General features: G+C 41.1%; 3 protein-coding genes across 3 annotated transcripts; all 3 read left to right on the top strand.

The window, feature by feature from the left end:
• Positions 1-7: 7 nt before the first annotated feature.
• On the top strand, positions 8-4808 carry parp3 (poly (ADP-ribose) polymerase family, member 3). The gene is made up of 11 exons (XM_044348721.1): positions 8-186; positions 480-681; positions 819-944; positions 1393-1572; positions 1751-1889; positions 2369-2592; positions 2685-2840; positions 2973-3059; positions 3141-3318; positions 3422-3565; positions 3788-4808. The coding sequence occupies exons 2-11, from the start codon at positions 496-498 to the stop codon at positions 3961-3963; spliced, it is 1596 nt and encodes a 531-aa protein (XP_044204656.1). The 5' UTR covers positions 8-186; positions 480-495; the 3' UTR covers positions 3964-4808.
• A 641-nt stretch (positions 4809-5449) lies between these two features.
• gpr61l (G protein-coupled receptor 61-like) lies at positions 5450-9637 on the top strand. The gene is made up of 2 exons (XM_044349559.1): positions 5450-5888; positions 7006-9637. The coding sequence occupies exon 2, from the start codon at positions 7062-7064 to the stop codon at positions 8352-8354; it is 1293 nt and encodes a 430-aa protein (XP_044205494.1). The 5' UTR covers positions 5450-5888; positions 7006-7061; the 3' UTR covers positions 8355-9637.
• An 11632-nt stretch (positions 9638-21269) lies between these two features.
• Positions 21270-22494, top strand: LOC122980616 (caveolin-2-like). Its single transcript, XM_044348767.1, has 2 exons — positions 21270-22096; positions 22320-22494. The coding sequence occupies exons 1-2, from the start codon at positions 21861-21863 to the stop codon at positions 22492-22494; spliced, it is 411 nt and encodes a 136-aa protein (XP_044204702.1). The 5' UTR covers positions 21270-21860.
• The last annotated feature ends 2795 nt before the right edge of the window (positions 22495-25289 follow it).

The following is a 25289-nucleotide window of genomic DNA, read 5'->3' as shown; positions in this document are numbered from 1 at the left end:
GTGTACAGTTCAGCCCCGCCTCTTCCCCTGACTGTCAACAGTGTATAAACTTCGCCAAAATCTGAGTCGGACAGTTGCCTTAGACAGCTTCCTGACGTCTTCACCACCGAGAGGTCCCTGACTATCTGTCGGCCTGCTTTCCTCTCTCTCAGCCCGGCTATCTGCCTCTCTGTTTACAGTTAAAAGGTGAGTTCTCAGCTGAAGGAAATTTAGGTCATCTTCGGGATGAACCGGTGAAGGCAGAGGTTGTGGCTGCTTTCCTCCAAAACACATTAAAAATCACTGTTGCATACTGATTAATTGCTATTACTTATGGCAACATACAGTAGCTTAGTGATAATTACATGGTGATAATTAGTACATGTACGGAAATTCATTAATTTGTTTTGATGTACAGCCAGAGAGAACTTGCTGTCCAGTCGTGTAGACATGTCTGAGCATAACGCCCAGATCAGTAACATGGCAGATATCTGTGCAGGGTTTTCAGCAAGCAACATGGCACCAAAGAGACGGGCTGCTTCTACTGCCAATGCGGGCGGCAAGAAGGTAAAAGAGGAGCCCGAGACACCAAAGCCCAAGGATGCCTTCACCTCTACAAAAGAGGCCCTTCTGGCTGCAGGGCCACAGGTAAAAGGCAACAGGAAGGTGGATGAGCACTGCTCACTGCCAGCTGCTGGAGAGGTAAGAGGGGCACTGTATGACACTGGGTATCCCCACAGTATTTATTCTCTTACATCAAGATAAATTCATTATTTTTATGCAATCATATTTAAAGAGAAAAACACATATTGAAAAATATGTCTGTATTGACTCACCAGGTATATGAAGACTATGACTGCATGCTCAATCAGACAAATATTGGACATAACAATAACAAGTTTTATGTCATTCAACTTATTAAAGCAAGCAACAAGTACTATTCATGGAACAGATGGGGCAGAGTGGTAAGCAACAGATTCCTACTACACTACCTTGTTTACTTTATTCTGTTTTGTCTGTTATCTCTTTAAATTTATAAATATTAGCAACTGTATTTGTACTTTAACACGGATGAAAATTAGAAACACATTTTCCTGATATTTTGTTGTATATATATATTCTATGCATGGTCCACAGTATTCATAACAAATGTCTGTAATGCCCTTAGTGGATCCTTAATGAGTTAAAAGTATTACTGCACACATTAAGTGAAGACAAGTGTGTTGACATAAGTAGTATTTGCAAATAATATATTTATTATACAAATGAATGGAATCATTAGTATAACTTTTAATTAATTGATGATATGCTGTTATGATCATGGTGGGACTTCTGACAAATTATTCTAGTGTATTTCATTTTCCTATATAAAACAAATTGCCCCTGATTGCCTCATCTCTAACCTAAATTCAGGGGGAAGTGGGACAAAGCAAACTTAACGTGTTCGATAAGCTTGAGACTGCTGTCAAGGACTTTGAGAAAAAGTTTAAGGACAAGACAAAGAACAACTGGAGCGATCGGATGAATTTTGTGTCTCACTCCGGGAAGTACACCCTGATAGAGGTGGATGGAGAGAAGGATGCTGAGGTCAAGGTAATGTGATTGTACATCTCACTGGAGCAAGAGATATGAAACCTAGAGGAATCATGTCATAGAATCAGTTACCACTCTCCATGGCAAATAGTTGAAGGGGTTTCAAATATTTGAAACCTCTGATATATAAGTACCAGCCTTAACAAAAGCTCACTGGGTGTACTTTTTGATATTGCAGGTGGACAGTGTCGATGGAAAGACTGTCAAAGTCACTAAAAAGACCCTACCATGCATCCTTGATGAGGCTACAAGGAGCCTCATTGAGCTCATTTTCAGCAAAGACATGTTCAAGGAGGCCATGGAATGTATGAACTTAGGTGGGTGTGCCTCTGTAAACCAACTAATACCAACTGGTTCTTGGAGGGTACAAATGTCAATGTGCATACATACCGGTTCTGTTACATGCCTGTCGGACTGGAGTGCCTGTTGCACTAAATGGGGTGCTTGTTTTTAAATAATCTCTGAACTTTGTCATACAGTATTTATCTTGACTTTCGGTGTTGCTTGGAAATGTAGGACAACTAGGAGATCAAAGAGTGTAGAATGTGGCATGTAAATGTTTGACCATTGCTACAAACAAAGGGTGAAGTCTGCATTTACAACCGAATCTCCCTGTCTCAACATCTCGATAACGTCTTATCAGTTTCTTGGGCTTAGGAACAAGGGGCACCTCAAAATAAATACATTGTGTGATATTTCTTTTTGTAGCAGCAAAAAGAAAAGAAAAAGAAAACATGCAATAACTATTGTGGCTTGGATTTGTGGTTTTGTGTGTGTGTGTGTGGATGTTATACAGACATCAAGAAGATGCCTTTAGGCAAACTCAGTAAGATGCAGATCGCAAAGGGCTTTGAAGTGCTGGAGGAGATTGAGGCAGCCATGAACAAAAAAAGTGGAGGAGCACGCCTCGAAGAACTTTCTTCAAAGTTCTTCACCACAATCCCACATAACTTTGGCCGGTGCAGACCGCCTACCATCAACAATAAAGAGATTGTGGAGAAGAAGAAAGAGATGCTTATGGTAAGATTCACTTTAAGTCACATTAGCTGTTCTCCCTTTGATGTTTTGTCAGTCCTGAGTTTCCTTTCCTTTCCTTACTTTGCCTTCTGAAGGTGCTGGCTGACATTGAGCTTGCCCAGACACTGAAGTCAGAAACTGAGAAGGCTCAGGAAGAGATGATAGAGACAGTTCCTCACCCTCTAGATCAAGACTACAATTCTCTCAAATGCAAGCTCACTCTGATGGACAAGGACACAGAAACATCTAAGGTACTGTGTCATGGGTGATAATAAGGTTCAGTAAATGTAATGCACTTGTTTGCAATTGTCAATATTTCAGTTTGTCTTCCATTCATGTTCTCTTGTCCACAAGTATTAACATTTTTTTCTTTGCATTTGAAGATCATAGAAAAATACCTGAAAGAAACTTCATGTGACTATCGTAAACCAAAAATTGTCAATGTTTGGGAAGTTGATCGAGCGACAGAGGTGAGACCTAGAGTCAGTCTTGTTGAATATGACACAGAAGACTGAAGTCCTTTGACCTAACACATACGTCGTACATTGCAGGGAGAGCGGTTTAGCGAGAATGATAGTCTGGAAAACCGCCGTCTGCTGTGGCATGGTACAAACATTGCGGTGGTAGCAGCTATCCTTAAGAGCGGCCTGAGGATAATGCCCCATTCAGGAGGCCGTGTTGGTTGTGGTATCTATTTTGCATCTGAAAACAGGAAGTCTGCAGGTTACGGTGAGGCTGTATGAAGAGACAATGTTTAAAGAAGATGATGATGACTGATGATTGCAATCATAATAATAATAATGAATCAGTATTTTCTGCCATGCATTTTTAGTGCGCACCTCTAAAAATACTGGAGTGATGTTTCTGAGTGAGGTAGCCCTCGGCAAAGAACATACCATCACCAAAGACAACTCTTCCTTGAAGAAGGCTCCTGCTGGCTATGATAGTGTGGTGGCACGAGGATCAGTGGAACCAGGTACAATACTTCCATGATACTTGTTCAGTAGTTTTATCTTGCTCTCAGCCTTGTGTCTTTGCGTCTAAAAACTAAGTAACTAGATAATTCTATTTCAATAAAATTAAACTTGGCTCATATTGTTACAAGTTTCTCTAATATTGCTAACAAATAGCATTTGAGAACCACTGTGATAAAGGATATCATGCAGCATCTTTTGTTTGGCAACTCCTTTGTTTTCAGATCCGTCCAAGGACATCTTCATCACCCTGGATGGCAAGAAGGTAGCTGTGCCACAGGGTAAGCCCATAGATCAGCCCCAGTTCTCAGAGAGCTACTTCAGTAGCAGCGAATATCTCATCTACAAAGAGAGCCAGTGTCGCCTTCGCTACCTGTTGGAGCTAAACATGTCGTGCTAATTCAACTTGAGGATAGGGGCAGGTCCCTTGAAAGAGAAAAGTTCCTCCATTTATATGATGGGCTTCCTAAAAAGCGTAACTATGCTGTTTTCTTATATTATTATGATTATTATTGTCTTCATTCTTACAGTTATTGTGCAGACAACCTACAAGATGCATAAATGACTTCCCTGTGCCTTATATTTTGCACACTATAACTGGTCTGAGAGTGATAGATTGCACTTCTGTTAAAACACTGACATACTATATTTATTTTATTTACCATGAAAAACATAGCATCCTTTATCAGTCTCTTACTGGTATCTTTTCATCTTTGTTACATGTCTGAAAGGCCTCTAGATATCTATACAGTTCTGTTTTGAATTACATGCTGCACATTATGTTTTATTTTGCATCTCAATCGTGTACTTTGACCTTTTAGATATTATTTACACTTGATTATTTAATTCAAGTGATCATGCAGCAAAAATATCTTTGATATGCAGGATAAATACACTGCATGCCTTTGCAATTATATAGACATTTTTAATGTTATTTAGTAGAGTAAAAATGGTACCAAATGCAGAAATGTTTACAGGTATAAGAACTATAAAGTACAATTTTGTGATCTGATATTTTGTTGAACTGCTGATTAATATCCTGAAAGTACTTTTACAGTGCAAAGTAATAAGTGGTAAACAGATGGGTCAAATTTTTTGCCCAGTTGGTTTTCTAGATAGGTTACAAATGCCACCACATGGTGTCAGGAAGGAGCAACTCCCTTTGGAATGTAATGTTCTCAGCATTTTTGCACTATGACAGAACTTGAACCAATGATTAGTTAATAAACTTGAGTGTTCCTCTAACTTGTTGCAGTGTTTTTCCTTGTGGATACTTGGCTTAAAGGCTTTCATTTTTTTATACTTGCTAATTTAAGTATTTTCCAAAATTACAGGAAAGCAATATAATTTATCTGTATGTATGTGAAAAAATATGAACGGTGCCACCACTTTTTTTTCCATTATGCACACAAATTATCTCAAGAAGGCTGCTACAAATATAAGCCAGAACAGTTAGACATATTGTTTGAATTGACCCAGATGAAGCCTTTTTGCAGGGATGAAATTTGACAATTCTGCACTGAGCACTAAGTATTTAATAAGAAAAAATATTCAGGTGAGATCCTTGGGATGTAGTCTTTCTTTGGGGTCATTAATATAAAAAAGTTAGGGAACTGTTGCTATGTAATACAGGTAATTGAGGTATAAAAAACAATTCACTATAAAATAATAGCACAAAATAGCATACATTTTGCTGTAATGCATATATATTCAAATATGACAACCAGTGAATCCCTTTATTGTCAGTCAAACAGTTCCATACTATTATAATGCTGCAGTTTAATCAAATTTCAATTGCTTGTGCAGATATACAGCGCTGGCTTCCTCAGGTTCAATATCCCTTTAAACTGGTGGTAATTAGGACCCAGAGAAGACTGGGCTCTAGAGGGGGACAGTGGAGTGTGTGTCTATTTGAAAGAAGAAAAAAAAACACAATCACACACAATACAATGTGTGACAGTCACTGCCATACACAGCACAGGAATAAATGAGAGTGTTACTGAAGGAGGGGTGAGGAGAGAGAGGAAGCATCATCTACCATCTAAAATAACGGAATCAGTGATCAGTTTCTTTCATTGGGAATATACATGTGTGATGAGTCTGGACCTCTGGAGTGTCTCTATCTCATACACTGACTTAACATGGATTTTCAGCTGGAGGACTGACTATTTTACTTTGTGGGAAAAAGAAGAGAAGAGCTGGGCTGTGTCTGGTTTGGGCCAATTTAAACAATATGTGGGATTTCAATTGAAGCTTTGTCAAATCAGAAACCTGGTTAACCTGTTCAGTCTGAACTGTACTACAAACACAGACAGTGGCTCATGGGTAGGTAGTTTACACATTTCCATCCTCTTTATTTTTCATGCTGCATGTATTTTTTTATTTTTGGTGATGAAAATCTAGACAGTAAACGTATTAAAATAATGTAAATTATGTTTCTTATATTCACATTTCACACTGTAAATAGGATGAATGTCATGTAGTGATTTCCAAAACCATGTTTCCAACCTTGTTCTATATAGACTTTTTGGAGCAGAACTTCATTAATGTAAGTTTTCTGATTTATTTCCTGAAAAAGATTCTTACAATGTGTATTTTGAGGCAAAAAATGGTCTTCAAAATGCATTATGCATAAACACTGTGAAGATGGAGCAGGCGACAGATTTGATTGCCTTTTAAGTTGCATGAACTTGGCACTTTGACAGAAGTGGTAGACTTGCATTTCTCCCATACTAGTGGGTTTATAATATAACAATACATTTTTACCCGTATGTCCAACGCAATCTCACATGCACATTTGCTTTTGTTCACTCACAAAAGCTGTGGTTGTATAAGATAGCATTTATATCTGTAGTGATAAATATAATTTGTAGAATTTGTGTCATTCCTTCATTCAATTTTCAGAGTCAAGGACATCTTAGAGTGACTAAGAGGACAATTAGCAGAATGTTATATGAAACAAAATTTATTGGACTGCAGTTGGAACTAAACAAAAGCACTTTGGAAAACCAAGCAAACAGCACAGACTACTGGAGCAGCTCATTGCTTATTTTCCTCACAACTCTTATCTTTACCTACACAAACAGTGTAGAATAGACCTCAGTGTCAGTGGATACTGATTTTACATAAACAAGACTATTCATTGCTATGTTTTACTGTAAACAGTTTCTAATGTATCTGTTTACATTTAAAATATGTAAACCATTGACTCAATTTACATGCTTAAATTCTTTCATCTTCACAGTTAGAAGTCAGCAGTCAGCAGAAATGTAATTGTAACAGCTTTTTCATTTATTTTATCACATTAAATATATCAAAATATTCATATTTATACATATATTTCTAAATGGGCAAAGGGAATAACTGAACCTAATATATCTGGACTGCCTTAAAATTGGTTGTTTTCTTCCATTTACAAACTGTTTCTGTCTTTTCAACACAGGACGTCCAGACATGCAGAAAACTGAGATACAAAATGGAGCAAGTTGTGAATGAATAATGGCTGAGAAGTCTGGTCCCATGATATCCTCTGTGCCAAATCAGTCAGTTATAAACCTTACAACTGTTCTATGGGAGCCAAATCCTACGGTTCCTGCCGATGTGGGTGTAGTCACAAGCTCCCAGTCACAGATCAAAGACCTTTTTGGCTTGTTCTGCATGGTGACCCTTAACCTCATTGCTTTGTTAGCCAATGCTGGTGTAATGGTGGCCATTGCTCGTGCTCCTCACCTGAAGAGGTTTGCATTTGTGTGTCACCTTTGCGCAGTCGACCTGCTGTGTGCCATTCTCCTCATGCCTCTGGGTATCATATCCAGCTCGCCTTTCTTTGGTACTGTGGTGTTTACTGTTCTTGAGTGTCAGGTTTACATCTTTCTCAACGTTTTCCTCATCTGTCTGTCCATTCTTACCATCACAGCCATCAGTGTGGAGCGTTACTTCTATATTGTACACCCAATGCGTTACGAAGTCAAGATGACCATCAACCTCGCTATTGGTGTAATGCTCCTAATCTGGGTTAAATCAGTCCTCTTGGCTTTGGTCACACTGTTTGGATGGCCAGCTTATGGAAATCAAAGCTCTATTGCTGCAGGTCACTGCTCTCTCCATGCGAGCCACAGTCGTCTGAGAAGAGTATTTGCTGTGCTCTTCAGTGTGGTGTGTTTCCTGGTTCCTGCAGTGGTTATCTTTGCTGTTTACTGTGCTGTGTACAAGGTAGCCCGTTCCGCAGCTTTACAGCAAGTCCCCACTGTGCCATCGTGGGCAAATTCAAGCCCTGCTAAGAATCGCTCTGACTCCATTAACAGCCAGACTACCATGATCACCACCACCCGCACTCTGCCCCAGAGACTATCTCCAGAGAGGGCCTTCAGTGGGGGCAAAGCTGCCCTTACCTTGGTATTCATTGTGGGCCAGTTCTTGGTTTGTTGGTTGCCGTACTTCATCTTCCACCTGCAAATGTCTCTGACTGGCTCCATGCAGAGCCCTGGGGATTTAGAGGAGGCAGTCACCTGGCTCGCTTACTCTTCTTTTGCAGTTAACCCATTCTTCTACGGCCTGTTGAACAGGCAGATCAGAGAGGAGCTCATCAAGTTTCGACGCTGCTGCCTGACCCAGCCTATGGAGTTTGGGGCTTCCAGTCATGAGGGCTCTCTTCAGGAGAACTTCCTCCAGTTCATCCAGAGAACCAGCAGCTCAGCTGAAACCCGGTCCAGCTGTGTTAACTCCAGTCCCAGAAACACTATGGACCAGGGAGTTAAGATCCCTGGACAAATACCTGAGGAAAATGCTTAGACATTGAGCAATATGGACTGCAATACTAATATGTAGGCCATAGCTTTTTATGGTTGTGGGACATTTTTCCTTCATACTTTTTAAGTGTCCAGTGACTTGTGTTGTTTAATTGCAATACTCCATTCAGGAAGGCTTCTCACTTTAGGTCTAGGTGCTTCTGACTGTAATATTAAAATATTGAAATTATTATAAACACTCTCCTGTGTATATTTCCTCCACATATATTTTAATGTGATGTTTGTAGAAATGTTTTTTTATATCTTTGTAAATTTGTGAATTTGAAGTGTAACTACAATAACATGGAGATGCCTGGATGGATTTGTATATGTTTTATTGTTAAAGTTGTATTTAATTAGGAACTATTTCTATTCCATATGAATCAGTTCAACAGTGTCATTTTTCCATGCCAATTACAATATACTGTATACTGACTTTCTTGAACATTGTAAAGTATTGGATGTAAATGTTGCCATGGTGTAACTATAATAGCATGACTCCCATACATCACTAAATTATCCCATTGCAGCACTAACATGGTGGCCTCGGCAGTGTGAGGAGCTCTCATGAATCTGAGGGACAATACCTCAGAGTTCCTGTGTGCAACAGATATGCGGATAGATGGTGAATGTCACCTACCCCTGTCGTCATGGAAATTGAGTGAGCCTGTGACTCACATAGCAACGAGGACCTTTGGGCTGGATATATGCTTTACCTTTATACCCTGATTGGAGTCTACTAATTCTGGCTCATGCCTGCTTTTCACATGCAGACTGATTACACAAGACCTATATGTTCAGATAGAGGCTCATTAGCATGTGAACAGAGGCTGAGGGTAGGTATTACAAGTCTCTGCTAATATGGACTGCTACAATAGTGACATGGGTACGGTGAAGCAGAGATAGTGAATTTACAATGGAAATCATTACTGGGTATTGATAATGCTCTGAGAGTGGTAACAAAGTGCTATTTTATGGCAGCTGCTGTTTGTATTAGTCTTTCACAAACAGAGGGAAAGACAGAATAGTGTGGTCACAGCAAATAACGGCAAACACCATTTTGCTGTATGGCTGTCACAAACTGTGTATGTACGCCATTCTTACATAACTGTGACTGTGTATCTAATACTTTGAGCTACATACTGTATTAGCTTTCTTACCAGGTGGATATGGATGCTACTTAAACAAAAACACTGTACAAAAACTTGCTGTGAAACTTTTTCATGCATACAAAATGTATGAATGTCATCCTGGATTATTGATTTTTATTATATTTTTTTATCTCCACATCTGTCTGTTTCTCTCTTTAATGCTCGTTTTCCCGGTGTCTCCTCTCATTTAATTCTCTCTTCACAAATGTCTCTCACATTTCTCTGCACCAACAGGGCAAATTTTATGTTATTAATAAGGTTTTTCAGAATTCAGGACATCCCAGCTACTGACATCATAAGGTAAAAAATCGACACAATTTTCAGGCTTGCACACTGAAATTGTAACTTCATGAACCCTTGTGTCCATACAATAATAAAAACAGAATTGGACCAAAACATCAAGTGGATGTAAAGACGATATTTTTACAACTAAATGTCAGTGAACACAGATTAGGACACAGTCAAGCTCACCATCATATCGTGACACATCTCAAAGACTTTGGAATTACCATCTATCAAAAGGAAGCCATTCACAATATTCAAATCTCTATATTTTCCACCTGAGTTCAGACATAATAGTTTATTAATACAGATTAGAAAGACATAAGTATGTTGTTCCAGAAACACATGGAAGACCAGGTGTGACTGTTAGAGCACAGCAATCGAAGTTGTACAGTATGTGGGTGAATAGAAGAGGGGAGTGTGTTGTTATCTAGTGTCATTTTTTAATGGTACCTGTTCAAGCAAAAAAAATTGGCAGCTTGCTAATATACATTCTGTGTATGTATTTAACACTGTTTCAATCTGAAATTGTAAAGTAATTCCACATGTTCATCATAATCTCATCAGGCTGACAAAGCTGCAAAGGAGAGAGCACTTCAAAATCAAAAAGTCTCAAAGGCCCAATCTGGGCTGAGTTGATGAAAGACAACATAGACAAGATTTATGCATGGCAGCATACTTGTGGTTGGCAAGAAAAAACAAATTAAGTCATCAAGTGTTTGGGTGTATCCAGTCAGTAAATGCCTACATGTTTAAACTGTTATCAAGGACAAGACAAATGGATTAAGGGACATATTAAATGGAATAGAGCGAACAATCTTTTATTCAATCTTATTGACAAGTGATTGATAACATAACAACAATCCATTTCATCTGGACCTGTGACCTATAAGGACAGATTCCATCTCAGGCTGGATGTTTGAGAGAGTTACTATAGCATAACTCCTACCAGAAATCATAGCTGGGCATGCACAACATGTTCAGGTTTGACATTATACCGTCTTGATATTTATGTTCATGAAAGATTTGGAACTTAACATGTGCAATACCATAGTACATTCCACTGTGACAAGTAAAGTTTCATCATCCATACTAGCAGTTCAATTTATTATTATGAAGTTTTCTTTCTTCAGGAAATCTCATTTAGATTAGGGTTGCGATAACAAGAGACAATAAGATGGTTCATTCACATCACAGTCACAAAACAATCATCATACACACTCACAGACAAACTACTTAAAACAATCACAAACATTATGAAGAATGTCAGCTTGTAAAACTTTGAAGTCCCTCAGAGGAACCAGTGTCTTTAACTTCTAGCATATTTAATATTTAATATCAGAGTAATAAAATGATTAAAGCTTCAGTGTTTGGATAGGGATTGGATTGGACCAAAGTTGTGTTGAACAGTTTTTGTACTGTATATCACCATGAAAGTTATACAAAAATATTGTACACCAAACCACACTAGTAGAAACACTAAAAACTGTTTACAGTAGAGGGAATATAAAGTGTTAGGAAACCAGTGCTTAGATATTTATGGTCTGCTGGCTCATGCACTGACAGAACCTCATCCGGATAAAGCACACTTTTTCAAATCAGTGAGTTTCTTTTGTGTTGCCTTCATTGCCTGAGAATTCCAGTGTAAATTGCGGGCTGTAATCTAAAGCATTACCGAATTCCCTTTACATCAGCATTTTTAAAATAGGCAACCTTAGCAATTGTTATACTTTGATTTTTCCTCTTTTCTGAATGGAAATCACTTTTTATTAAAATTAGTATTTTGCAAACCAAGAAATGTGTCAGATGTAACCAAATTAGTATTTATTAAGTAGAGTATCTCAGACAATCACAACACAATCTCTGGGGCTCTTCATCACCATGGTTTCCACACACACCATTAATCATCAGCTAATCAAACCCTGCCAACACTCCACTACCACTGCTGCTGTGACTGGGAACGTAAGTAATTTGGTATCATTGCAAGCATTGTGAGAGTATGTGCTATTTGAGCATGTGTGAGTGGAAAACACAGCTGATTTAACCATCAGTAAATTATGAGGATTTATCCAAAATAACTACGAGTACAAACCATGGCCAACAGAGTGCGCTATATACCAGTGAATTCTCCTCCCTTCTCTCCCTCCTCTCTGTTTGAGCATCTCTGACAGGAAGGCTCTATGAATTTTCAACAAACGGTGAGATACATGTTGTCTGCTGAGTGTCTGGTCACTTTTTTTTTTTTCTAAATGTGAGCGACGTGTCAAGGTACATTAGATATTGGATCCAGATTGCTGTCTGTCTGTGGAGTGTTAATGGCCAGGTTTATACTGGTGTAAATAAACGACATGTTAACAACCACAATATACAAAGAAGAGACACTTGAAATATGTACAGTATGTATGAACAGTGTTAGGAGTAAAGGGGGCGGGGTTTATAGTTCCTCTTTCTTCCTTTCCTTTTCTTAAACTGGACTGGTTTTCATTGAGAAGATAACAAGGGGGTGTGGTTAAGCTGCGGGCTGATAAAAGGACGCCACGGTGAGGTGCGTGCGCAACCACTGGAGTAACGTGAGACAGCTCAGCTGGGAAAGCGCGAACCTTTGAAAGTGATACGAGTGAGTTAAAGCCCAGAGAGACGTCCTTTCTAGAAGCGTTCGAGACATTACAGCCGCACACCTTTCCTGCACCCGGACCCTTTGGTAAAACCAGTTTCGGTCTTCGGGGACCCATCCCCCAACCACCAAAACCTGAACTGAACCGCCAGAAGGAGCTCGCGGCTCACGAGAGCAACGCCAGAGCTGGCGAGGCCGAGTCGGAGGGACTTGCACTGCTAGCCGGCGTGGCAACCCGATAAGGTAACCCACCTCCAGCCTGTCTATCTCTAACACTGGAAACCAGTCCGTCTTTCTCTGATTCCTTCCTAGTTTTCTCCTTTTCTACACCCTCCAGGTTAGGACTAGTATTGGTTCATTGATACTGAATCCCCTAGACTTGACTAGTCCGTAACATAATTTGGGAGACTCGTCCGGGATATGGATTCGAAGTGATTAGAGTTCAGTTAGTGAGTTACATCCAAGCATTCTGTTTGCGGGAAGAGGCACAAGTGAGTTGGATTCAGCTCGGTAAAAGTTGTATGTTGCTAGGTTTAGAAGTAGGCCATGGACATACAGCTACGGGCAGAACAGCTGCTCGGTGCCAGACTCTCGTTTTAAACAGATGGTTGTGTATGTATGTAAAACTCAGCTAGCTAGACGAAAGGTTAAGGAAAATTTATCGGGTGTGTCGAGGTTAAAAACGAGGATAGGTCTGTAAGTTGACGATAACAGTGTGGCTTAGCGGGTTGGTTGACGGCTGGTGTCTTGCTGCTGTGCGCGGCGTACGGGTGCATTGGTTTGTGGTCCGTGTGTAAGTTGTAGTGTCATAAGTGCTGTGTGCGACTTACGGGTGCATTGGTTTGCGGTCCGTGTGTAAGTAGCACTGTCATGAGTGCTGCGTGACTTATGTTTGCATCGATCTCTGAGAATAGAGTGACCTATGAGCTACCTCCTGTTAGCAGGTTATACGTTTAGTTTATGGCCATCTGATAAGTTACCTTAGAGGTAATTTTTGCGAGGCCCTTGTCTCCTTTGGTTACCCCCACCGGTGAGCGCTCACTAACGGTGACTATGGCTACTTTCAGAGTAGAAGAGTTTTGTGGGAGCGATTTTGGGCGAAATGAGTTGCGTAAGCTTAGAAAAGAAGATTTGCTTGCGGTAGCTCAATATTGTGAGGTCGAGATAAATCCAGAGGCTAGAAAGCCAGAAATTGTGGAGACTCTCATATCAGCGTTACACCTGCATGATCCGGTACAGGAGAGAGAGAGGGAGGAGAGAGAGAGAGAAAGAGCGAGAGAAGGGGAGCGGATGTTTCAACTTGAGCTGGCAAAAATGGCAGCAAGAGAGCAAGAGCAGAAACTTGAGTTGGCAAGGTTGGCATTGGAGCAAGAGAAGCTTAAAGCTAACCATAGTGTCCTACAACGCAAGCACGAGGCTCGTTTTGATGTTTCCAGCTGTTTAAGACTCATGCCAAAATTTAACGGTGATGATGTGGCCTCTTTCTTCGAAGCTTTTGAGAAAGTAGCCAAAGAGCTAGAGTGGCCTGAGAATAGGTGGACGCTGCTTATCCAGAGTGTGCTTGAGGGTAAAGCTCAAGAAGCTTATGCAGCCTTAGATGCATCTGACAGCCGAGACTATGATGCTGTGAGGAAGGTGGTTTTGGCAGCCTATGAGGTGGTGCCAGAAGCCTACCGACAGAAGTTCAGGTCTCTGCAGCGGAAACAAGGTGAGACTTTCCTTGATTTGGCTAGGCAACAGGAAGTTGTGTTTGACAGGTGGTTAGCAAGTACCAACACACATACCTTTCAAGAGTTGCGACAACTTATACTAGTGGAGCAGTTTAAAACCAGTTTACCCCGGCACATGGAAATACATCTAAATGAGAGAGGCATTACAGAGCTGAGAGGAGCTGCTATGGCAGCAGATTCTTACGAGTTAACGCACAGAGAGGCGCCTTGGAAAAACAAGGTTGGCAGACAGGATAGGAGGCAGGCTACCACTGACAGGCCTACAGAGGCTAGTGTGGTTAAGCCTACTCTTCCCTCCCTGCGGTCTCAAGGACCAGGGAAAAGGTACGAGAAGCCTTTTATTCCTAGAAGTGATGTCATCTGTCATTACTGCAAAAAGCCTGGCCATATAAAGTCCAGTTGTCCTGGTCTCAGGAGAAGAAATGGGGATGAGAAAGTTGTGGGGTTGATAAATGCCCACCCACAGATTGGTCTTTGTGAAGTGGACAGCGTGAACCTGCCATCCTGCCCAGTAGCAAAGGGGTTTGAAGGTTTTGTGTCAAGGGGGGCTGTTTCTGGGGCACCTGATAGGGAAATGGTCCCTATATCCATCCTGAGGGACACAGGGGCCACACAGTCCTTATTGGTTCAGGGTATTATAGATCTCTCGCCCGCCACCTATTTAAAAGCTTCTACCCCAGTGAAGGGTGTGGGAGGTGGTTTTATTAGTGCTCCTTTGCACCGGATATTTCTGGAGTCTAACATTGTAAATGGGCCGGTAGTGGTCGGCATTGTACCTTCCTTGCCAGTTGAAGGGGTTGCCTTGGTGTTGGGAAACGATTTGGCCGGTACTCAGGTTTGCGTGACACCAGTTGTGTGTGAGAAACCTTGTGAAGTCCCAGAGACCATGGCTTTGGAAAGAGAACACCCCGAGGTGTTTACAGCTTGTGTGGTGACACGTGCTCAGGCTCTGGCTGCTGAAAAAGGAAATTCCAGCGAGCAGGATGAACTGTCTGGAGGGTTGGCTGATACCTTTTTCGCTAGGCTAGCTGAAGTGTCACCTTGCTCTCAGTTCACTCGGGAAGCCCTCATATTAGAGCAGGAAAAAGATCCTTCTGTAGCTCCATTGAGACAGACAGCTGCTAGTGCGGAGGACATGAAAGAGGTAGCTGAAGGCTTCTTTATCCAAGATGGAGTCCTGTTGAGGAAATGGCGGCCTCGTGATCGTCCTGCTGAGGAGACATGGACCGTTAGGACTCAAGTTGTGCTGCCTGAGAGTTTTAGGGAGGAAGTCCTGCGTTTAGCCCATGAAGTATCCATGGCTGGTCATTTAGGCATCCGGAAAACTCAGGAGAAAATCAGCAGACATTTCTACTGGCCCAAAATGCATAAGGACGTGGTGTCGTACTGTCGTAGTTGTCATGCTTGTCAGGTTATAGGCAAGCCCAACCAGACCATTCCAGCTGCTCCCCTCTGCCCTCTACCAGTCATGGAGGAACCCTTTTCAAGGGTAATGATTGATTGTGTTGGCCCTTTGCCAAAAACTAAGAAAGGGAATGAGTACCTCCTGACTATTATGGATGTTTCTACGAGGTTTCCAGAGGCTGTGCCATTGAAGTCAATTAAAACCAGGGTCATAGTGGAGGCTTTGCTCCATTTCTTTTCTAGGGTAGGTTTACCACTAGAAGTCCAACATGATCGTGGGTCCAACTTCACTTCTGGTGCATTTCAGGAAGTGATGCATGAGCTGGGAATTAAACAAATTATGTCATCTGCCTATCATCCTCAGTCCCAAGGTGCAATCGAGAGGTACCACCAGACTTTAAAGTCTATGATTAAAACCTATTGTGTTGGTTACTCAAATGACTGGGATGTAGCTATGCCATTTCTATTGTTTGCTATTAGAGACTCTGTGAATGAGGCTACAGGTTTTAGCCCTTTCGAGTTGGTTTATGGACATCAAGTGAGAGGACCGCTGAGGATGGTGAAAGAACAGCTGTTGCAGTCCGCCGGGCAGACAGACGCTCCCAGTGGAGTTTTGCAGTATGTAGCATCCTTCAAGGACCGGCTGCATACAGCTTGTGACTTGGCCAGGAGTAACTTGGAAGCAGCTAAGGGAAAGATGAAGGCTCAGTATGACAAGAAGGCAGTGAAACGTACCTTCAAGGCAGGGGACCAGGTTCTGGTTTTGTTGCCCATGGGTGGAGATAAGCTAGGGGTGAAATTCTATGGTCCGTATAAGGTTATTAAGAAAGTGGGTGCTTGCAATTATGTTGTTGAGACCCCCGACCGGAGGCACAAATCACGAGTATGTCACATCAATCTCCTGAAACCTTATTATACCCGTGACACTTCGTCCACCGTGTGTATAACCTCTCAAGTTGCTGTGGAAGAGGAGGCGAGTGAGGATGATGATGATGTTGGGTCAGTGGAGCCTGTTACAGCTAGGCTCAAGAATTCCAGCGCCCTGGCCAATCTCAGAGAGACACTCAGTTACCTCACTACAGAGCAGAGAGAGGATGTAGTACATCTAGTGGACCAGTATAGTTCTTTGTTTAAAGATACCCCTGGCTTGACGAAGTTAATAACCCATGATGTAGACACTGGTGAGGCAACCCCCATTAAGCAACATCCGTACCGCATTAACCCACAAAAATGGGCTCAGGTGAAGTCAGAGTTGCTTTATATGGAAGAAATTGGTGTCATTGAACAGGGCTCAAGTGAATGGAGTTCTCCCTTAGTCCCTGTTCCCAAGCCTGATTTAAGCGTACGACCTTGCATTGATTACCGAAAGGTTAATAATGTTACTAAAACTGACGCGTATCCCATACCCAGGTTAGAAGACTGCATTGACAAGATCGGCAAGGCACAATATGTCTCAAAGTTTGACTTGTTAAAAGGCTACTGGCAAGTGCCGTTGACAGAAAGGGCAAAAGATGTATCTGCCTTTGTGACGCAGGAATGTTTGTATCGCTGTCGAGCTCTCCCGTTTGGCATGAAGAACGCGCCAGCAACCTTTCAGAGGTTAATGAATCTGGTAACCTCCGGATTACAGAACACTGTAACCTATTTAGATGATGTGGTTTGCTATAGCTCTTCATGGTCTGATCACGTGCAACATATGAGACAGTTGTTTGAACGGCTTGAGCAAGCAGGGTTGGTAGTCAACTTGCCCAAGTGTGAGATTGGAAAGGGGCAGGTCACATACTTGGGGCACCAGGTTGGTCAAGGTTCAGTGAGGCCAAGGACTGCCAAGGTGCAGGCCATTTTGGACATGCCTGTTCCAAAAACGAAACGTCAGCTAATGCGCCTTTTAGGCATGTGTGGATTTTATCGGCGGTTTGTCCCCAACTTCGCAGCGGTGACAACACCACTAACAAACTTGCTGAAGAAGGGAGTGAGGTTTAGCTGGTCGGCAGACTGTCAAAAAGCACTGGAAATGGTTAAAGCTATCCTAGCTAGTGAACCAGTATTGGTGGCTCCGGACTTCTCTGTCCCATTCAAGCTGGCAGTGGATGCTTGTGATGTTGGAGTGGGGGCAGTGTTACTGCAGACTGATGTGTCAGGGATAGATAGGCCGGTTGCCTACTTCTCTAAAAAATTGAATCGCCATCAGAAACGTTATTCTACCATTGAGAAGGAGGCCCTGGCTCTAGTTCTGGCAGTTCAACACTTTGAGGTGTATGTCTGTAGTGCTGGAGGTGATCTGGTGGTTCTCACTGACCACAACCCATTGACATTTCTAGCCAAGTTCAAAACGTCCAGTCAGAGAGTGTTCCGTTGGAGTTTAATTTTGCAGCCATATAACTTGACAGTAGTGCATTTACCAGGCAAAGAAAATGTTATCGCCGACACCCTGTCAAGGGGATGAACATGTGGTGAGAAGCCGTGAGTGCAGTGTTTATAGTAATGCATGTGTATTGGAGTCAAGAGACTGTTTACATATACATTGACATACTCTTTCACATTGATAGGCCTACTACTACTACTACTCCAGAGTAGACGTTAGTCATGTCACTAGTGATAATATACCTTTTATACTAAGGGTCAGAGACTAGACATGCCAGTAATGAGTGTGCTAATGTGATGTGTACATTGTTGTTTTTAAGAAAAGAGAAAATGCTAAAAAAAAAATAAATAAAATAAAATAGGAAAAAAAAAACATAGGTGGAATCCAGATGGGTTTTTTTTTTGTTGTAAGGGGGGAGGAATGTTAGGAGTAAAGGGGGCGGGGTTTATAGTTCCTCTTTCTTCCTTTCCTTTTCTTAAACTGGACTGGTTTTCATTGAGAAGATAACAAGGGGGTGTGGTTAAGCTGCGGGCTGATAAAAGGACGCCACGGTGAGGTGCGTGCGCAACCACTGGAGTAACGTGAGACAGCTCAGCTGGGAAAGCGCGAACCTTTGAAAGTGATACGAGTGAGTTAAAGCCCAGAGAGACGTCCTTTCTAGAAGCGTTCGAGACATTACAGCCGCACACCTTTCCTGCACCCGGACCCTTTGGTAAAACCAGTTTCGGTCTTCGGGGACCCATCCCCCAACCACCAAAACCTGAACTGAACCGCCAGAAGGAGCTCGCGGCTCACGAGAGCAACGCCAGAGCTGGCGAGGCCGAGTCGGAGGGACTTGCACTGCTAGCCGGCGTGGCAACCCGATAAGGTAACCCACCTCCAGCCTGTCTATCTCTAACACTGGAAACCAGTCCGTCTTTCTCTGATTCCTTCCTAGTTTTCTCCTTTTCTACACCCTCCAGGTTAGGACTAGTATTGGTTCATTGATACTGAATCCCCTAGACTTGACTAGTCCGTAACAACAGATACACTTTTCCTAATTCAATTAATCAGGAAAATATAACGGTTCAGTAGTTGACATAGTGACAAGGTAGGGCATCTGGGTGAAGGAAGAATGTTTGTAGTGTGTATATAGGGAGTGGTTCAGCAGCACATGTGAAGCAATTTGATTAAATGACATTTGCATGTTAAAACAAACCAAACATAAGTCTTGAAAGCATAGGGTTTTAAAGTAAATAAACTTGGAAGAAAAGTAAGTAATGCAATGCAACAAATGCACAAATTTATCATGCTTATATAGCTGGACATAGTTTGGGGATGACAGAACCAACTGAAGTTAAATGGCATGTTTTTTTATTGTATCAATCACATGTCCTGTGTTCTCCTATGACAAAAAAGAAACAAAAAATCTATACTTTTTGGTTTCATGATTGTGCCCCTTATCTTTGCATGAATTCACTGGAATACCTTTAGTTCTCTGTCTATGTAGATGGAGAACTTTTCCATGCAGCCAACACACTGTCTGCCCATGAATTATAGGTTACTGAGCAAGTTTGTTTACATTGTCTGTCATTCTTGTTTTCACAAGCTCAGCCTACCAGCTGCTATCAATCAAACACAGACACTAACACGCCTCTCCAGCTTGCTAAGACAAAAAGGAGCATTTCTAATATTTCCCCTAAGATCCTTTCTCTTCCCTTTTCCCTACACAGTGGGCCGCACAGTGGCTCAGTGGTTAGATCTGTTGCCTCGCAGCAAGAAGGTCCCTGTGTTTGTGTGGGTTTCCACCAGGTGCTCCAGGTTCCTCGTTTCCTCCCACCATCAAATACATGCATGTTAGGGTCAATACTCCTGTCAGTGCCCCTGACCAAGGCACTGGCAAAAGAACTGGAGCTGATCCACGGGCACCGCATTGTGGCTGCCCGCTGCTCCCAGTGTGCTTGTATAGGATGGGTCAAATTCAGAAGATCAATTTCTCCACAGGGATCAATAAAGTATATATAAGTTTCTTCTTCTACACATTTTAAAACATTTATGACATTATATTAGACTGTAAAAATGGATGACTAAATATGATTTCAATTGGACTTTATAAAGACAGTGCCTGGAATTCAACAAAAAGTGGACTATAAAAGCAAAATCGGCAAGGCTGGATAAGGCAGGCAACTGTTCCAAGGCCTCAGACCCTCAGGGTTCATTTTTTGTCATTTAATTTAACTGCAAATCTGTTGAGGAATATGCACCACTAAAGCACAATATCAACTGACCTGATAAAGGCCTAAATTATAAACTAATCATAAAGTCCTGTACTGTCGAGGGGGTTTGTGTCAAAATCATCATTTATTAGTTGATATTGTGTTTATTGTGTTCATATTCCCAAATGAATTCATAAATTACAGAGTAATTCATCATTAGACTGTTGCACCTGTAACCACGCCCTACAGTGATGTCATGGTGTACTGACCACGCCCTGGTGTGCATTTTGTATCACTACAGCAGGTGAGAAGTTAAACCACTGGGGAGCAGCAAAAACAAGATTTTCAGGGGACATTAAGTTGCAGTGCAAGTATTAATGCCACATTAGACTGTAGCTCAATAGAGTGAATACGAGAATGAGTTAGGCTGCAGTCACTTTGGGGCTGAGACTGTCAGCGCAGAGGAGCTGTTCTAGCTGGGATTGATGATTAGGAGTACACCTCTTGGCAAGAAGCTGCTGAAGTAGTGAGTAGTCTCTTCTTAATTGACTGTATAATAACTACATTGCCAAAATACCCCCACAGGTCATCATCCCTTCTCTGATTTTTAAGGAGTAAGTGAAGGCTGATTTTATGTGATTAGCCAGTGGACATTTCTCATGCAGGTCTAAATGAGTGTCATGTAGTGTGTCTCATGGAAAATGTCATTAAAGAGAGGCCTGTTAAAAGCCAATAAAGGCATTCCTCAACAAGGAGCAAGGCAGTCAGCAGGCCACTATGTTCCACCTGGGTGTCAGTGACAAGCCTGCAGAGGTTAGAGCAGTATATGGCCATCCTCCAGCTACAGCTACGCCTTGCTCGTCCTCCATGTTTCCAATGACATGACCAAAGCAGTCAAGCCAGCTCATCTTGGTGGACATGGAGAAGCAGGAATCTAAACAAAAGAGAGCTGCAGGGGAACAGATGGACGTAATAGTGGAAGTACAATCTGAAGATCTGCATTCCAGCCAAAGTGACTTGAGGCCCCTGACTCAAGACAGGGATCCCAAAGGAGTCAACAAGTGTCTTAAGGTAACTAATGTGCACCTTCACTGGGATTTAACCAACATAACACACATAAGCCTTCACAAAAAGCACACAGCACAGGCCACCAGCTGAAGTACAGTGTATTATTCCAGTCTGGAGACAGAGAATTTGACAGGTCGGTAAAATAAACAAACCCGCTGCACATGATCTGCATACCATCACTCCTGTCTCACAGATAGCACTGAGTATGCAAAGCTGAACTGGAGCAGAAATCTATGCATGGTTTCATCCTAGAATGGAATTTTTGTAGATGATTCATGAGGATGATAAATACAATTTACAAATGGAACTTTGTCAGTGAAGCATTTTGTTACATAAAGAGTAAAAATTTATCTTGCACCCCATCAATTACATGGCGCTATGTTTTGTTCTTACAAAATACAAGACTACTAACTCAATGTGGTATCACTAGTTGAATATCAATGTGCTGCACGGTACTGACCTCAAGTGGACATAATCATGCACACAGTTCTATTTTTGTTTCTTTTAAGATCCTACAGTAAGTACACTGAAAAAACTGATAGAAAAAATGTCATTGTTTGCAACAAAAACACCTCTTTTCAGTAAATGACCCATCATTTTCATCCTGTACAGTAGGTCATGATATTGTAATATACAACTTACACAGCTACATATCCCATTCTCCCAGTGCTCAGTATTATATTTTACACACTGGGGAAAACATGTCTCCATCAATCATACACTTACAGTGTCTCTGTGTGTGTCTTGAGGTAACGTTTGAGGATGTGATTGCAGAGCCTCCCTCGGTGAGGAGCTTTGATAAAGTGTGGCTGTGGAGTCACGCCCTGTTTGAGGTGTCCAGACTGTGGTGTTACCGCTTCATCTCCCTCCTGTTGGCAGTGCCGGTCTCGCTGGCAGCAGGGCTCCTCTTCGCTGTGCTCAGCTGCCTTCACATCTGGTAGGACTGCTGTTACACTGAATATGAAGTAGACTTACAGGCAAGGATGAACAGCTTAATGTCTATCTGGTAAATGCACAGTCAAAGGATAATTTGGCAGATGGTTACATTAGAAATTGTGACTTTACCTTTATTCTAAAATTGTTTTTTTATAGAAGGATTTCTGTTTATTTTTTATTGACAAGATGAGCTCATGTTTGTCCATTTCCCTGTTTCTCTCCAGGCTGATCATGCCCTGTGTGCAACTCCTTCTCATCAACATGCACTGGGTCCAGACTGTGTGGGGCAGCATACTGAACATTCTCATCAGCCCCTTCTTTGCCAGTATTGGAAAGTGCTGTGGTCAAAGCACAATCCATCTGGCTAAAGACGAAGACAGACACACAAGACTTGAGTGAAAAACACAAGACAAAAAGGAAAAAAAAGATTGGTAACAGATTGCATACTAATTCCTTACAGGTAAATTATGATCTGCATCATGATTTTCTGATGTTATTTAGAATTTCTGCTCACTTTTCATAGTATTTTCCATGCTGACATAATGGCAAGATGTCCCTTTTGTAATGATGATGATGTGTGATGTATAAAGTACAGTAAACCCTAAGCCAGGATCTAATAAGGACGAGACTACAAGTGTGTCCTGTGCAGATACAATATGTGATAAGTAAATTTCCATGCCTGTAAATCAGGAGAGATTAACAGGAATTAAGAAAAGGTGAAAGAGTTGAGAGCAACTTAACAGTCTCACAGATGGTTTTGTGTGTAACTTTGAGAAAGGCTGTAATGATATTGATATTGATGTTATGACATTGTATATATGTTGAATGAAATCATATTAATGAATTTGTAGAATTTATGTTTGTTTTTGATTGTAATGGACATACTACTCTGTGTTGTTTGTGGAGATAAGAGTAGAATTCAGCTACAATATTTGTTGTCCCACATGGCCAAAGACTGTAATATGGGTTGTATGACGAATGTAATTATGTCACCTGGTAAAGGAAATTACCCGGAGCCAAAGACAAAATAACAGCAATAATAAAGATGCAAAGGCTTCTTCACATTCAAATCAGCTCACATCAAAGCAGCAAGCACACAGTGCAAAAAGCACATTTTTGCAGATATCAACCAATTTTTCTCTCTGAAATAAATTCAATTTACTTGATTTTAAAAGATAAAAACATCTTTGTAACAGTAACCTCAGTGCTAACATCATCAAACACTCTTGTACATAAATATGAATTTAAATGATATGAAATGTGTGTGTAGTATGACAGTGCGCTGTGCTATTCAATTATTTCACAGGAGTCAAACACAAAGGTAGGTTAGACAATATCTTAATTTACATTTAAAAGACTCAAAGAGTGCTTTTAAGAGTTAAATCATGCACAGGTGAGGCTTATTTCCAGGATACATTTGAGAATTTAATAAAAAGTGCACATAAAAATCCTGCAACAAATGACTGCTCTCAGGAATTAAGGTAAAAAGGTAAGAATATTACTTCAAAATGTATAACAAATCATAAAAAGCATTTTGTTTATGTGTTGAGTAACACACCCAAAACTCATTTCAAAGGAAGCACCATCAATATTTGTGCACCCAAGTTACTGATACCTACTCTCACCATTACATTCTATATGACTCTAAATTTAGGCCTGAGAGCCCTGCATGTCTGTCTACATTAAATGGAAGACAGGAGCCGATGCAGTCTCAGCTGATTGCATTGACAGCCATAGGGGCAGAGGTATGCCCACCACCACTCTCTCTGAGCTATTTCTGTCCCACTGCCTCCACGCCTAGCTGGCCTCCACTCTACCCACTGCCACGCCAAGAATACTCCTCTAATTGGGTTGGCTCCTGATCACATGCACTCTGATCCCATTCCACGCCGCCCTCCTCGTCCCCTTATCTGCCACCAGGGAACTGGGGCAAGGAATGCCAACCCATGTGTCTGTGTCACACTTCCTGTACTGCTGTTACACCCCACTGATTGAGATAAATACCAACAGAGAGACGAGGCCTTTTACCAACTTTCATAGGGGCTATCTCTGCTGCTCCACCTCCTCTCCTTCTTTTTTGGCAGCACAGCGGTGTATGAGTTTGTTTATGCAACACGCTGATATAGAAATGTATGACTGATAGCAACAACTGCACAGCTTAAGGAAGACTGAATCAGAGTTTTATTTTAGGGGACTATTGAATTTTATGTGTCCAGCCTTGATAAAATCTGAAATATCTGAAGCGACTTGGAACCTGCCCTGAACATTCTTTATTGTGCACCATTAATATTGTGAAACATTTTAATTACCGAACCATTCATTGTTATGACTGCAATTATGAACATATAAATCATGTTTTCATTTTCCTCCCTCAGAGTGCCTCTGAATAGATTGCATTTTCTTTAATGTCCACACAGTTCTTTCATAATTTATTGGGGCGCTGCATCCGCAAAGAAATTAGCACTTGCAGAGACATTTAGCATCCAATAAAGGAAAATGAAAACATAATAATATTGGGTCAATTTTACAATAAATACAAGCTGATGTATAAACCTTCAGAAAAACTGGTGCTGTTTACATTTCAAAATGTAGCACAGCACTAATACTGGTAACACTTTATTTTATAGTTCCCCTAATTTTATACTCATTTCCTACAAATTTTTTAAGAAATTTGCAGGTTTTTAACAATTAATTTTTAGAACATTTGGTACAAATTATAACAGAAATCTGGAAAAAGTGTTACACTTGTTTTAGTTGGTAAGTACCCACTCATTATTGGCTATTTGGGTTCATACAATTTTTTGTATGAACCAAATAAATTAGACAATTCTAACTGACAGAAAATATTTTGTTTTCAGTGTGTATTTATGGTGCTTTTTCAATAATTCACTAAAATTAGCTGCTGTGTAACTGTTAATTCTCAGAACCTTTCTTTGAAAGGCATATGTAATTTGGTAGTACACAGGAAATGTGTTCCTTAAAGAGTTTTTAAGAAACAACCCAATATGCTAATATGTAGTTTAACACACAAAACACTGAAAACGAAAGTATTTTCTGTCAGTTAAACAAATTAAAATTTAAAAACTGTTAAGCCAGCTTAACACTTTTTAAAGTTTCTTATTATTTGTACCAAATTGCACTTGCAATAAAGTCTTGCGTTAATACTCTGCAGAGTGTTTGTCAACTGTAGGTCT

Source organism: Thunnus albacares, chromosome 4 (assembly GCF_914725855.1).
Source record: "Thunnus albacares chromosome 4, fThuAlb1.1, whole genome shotgun sequence".
NCBI lineage: Eukaryota > Metazoa > Chordata > Actinopteri > Scombriformes > Scombridae > Thunnus > Thunnus albacares.
This window is presented reverse-complemented; position numbering and strand designations above follow the sequence as displayed.

Bases quoted from the DNA above. Each gene is read 5' to 3' on its own strand.
- parp3 (XM_044348721.1), top strand. From the start codon at position 496: ATGGCACCAAAGAGACGGGCTGCTTCTACTGCCAATGCGGGCGGCAAG. The intron at 945-1,392 runs GTAAGCAACAGA...ACCTAAATTCAG, and splicing joins GGAACAGATGGGGCAGAGTG to GGGGAAGTGGGACAAAGCAA. The intron at 3,060-3,140 runs GTGAGACCTAGA...CGTACATTGCAG, and splicing joins AAGTTGATCGAGCGACAGAG to GGAGAGCGGTTTAGCGAGAA.
- gpr61l (XM_044349559.1), top strand. From the start codon at position 7,062: ATGGCTGAGAAGTCTGGTCCCATGATATCCTCTGTGCCAAATCAGTCA.
- LOC122980616 (XM_044348767.1), top strand. From the start codon at position 21,861: ATGTCTCCATCAATCATACACTTACAGTGTCTCTGTGTGTGTCTTGAG. The intron at 22,097-22,319 runs GTAGGACTGCTG...GTTTCTCTCCAG, and splicing joins CTCAGCTGCCTTCACATCTG to GCTGATCATGCCCTGTGTGC.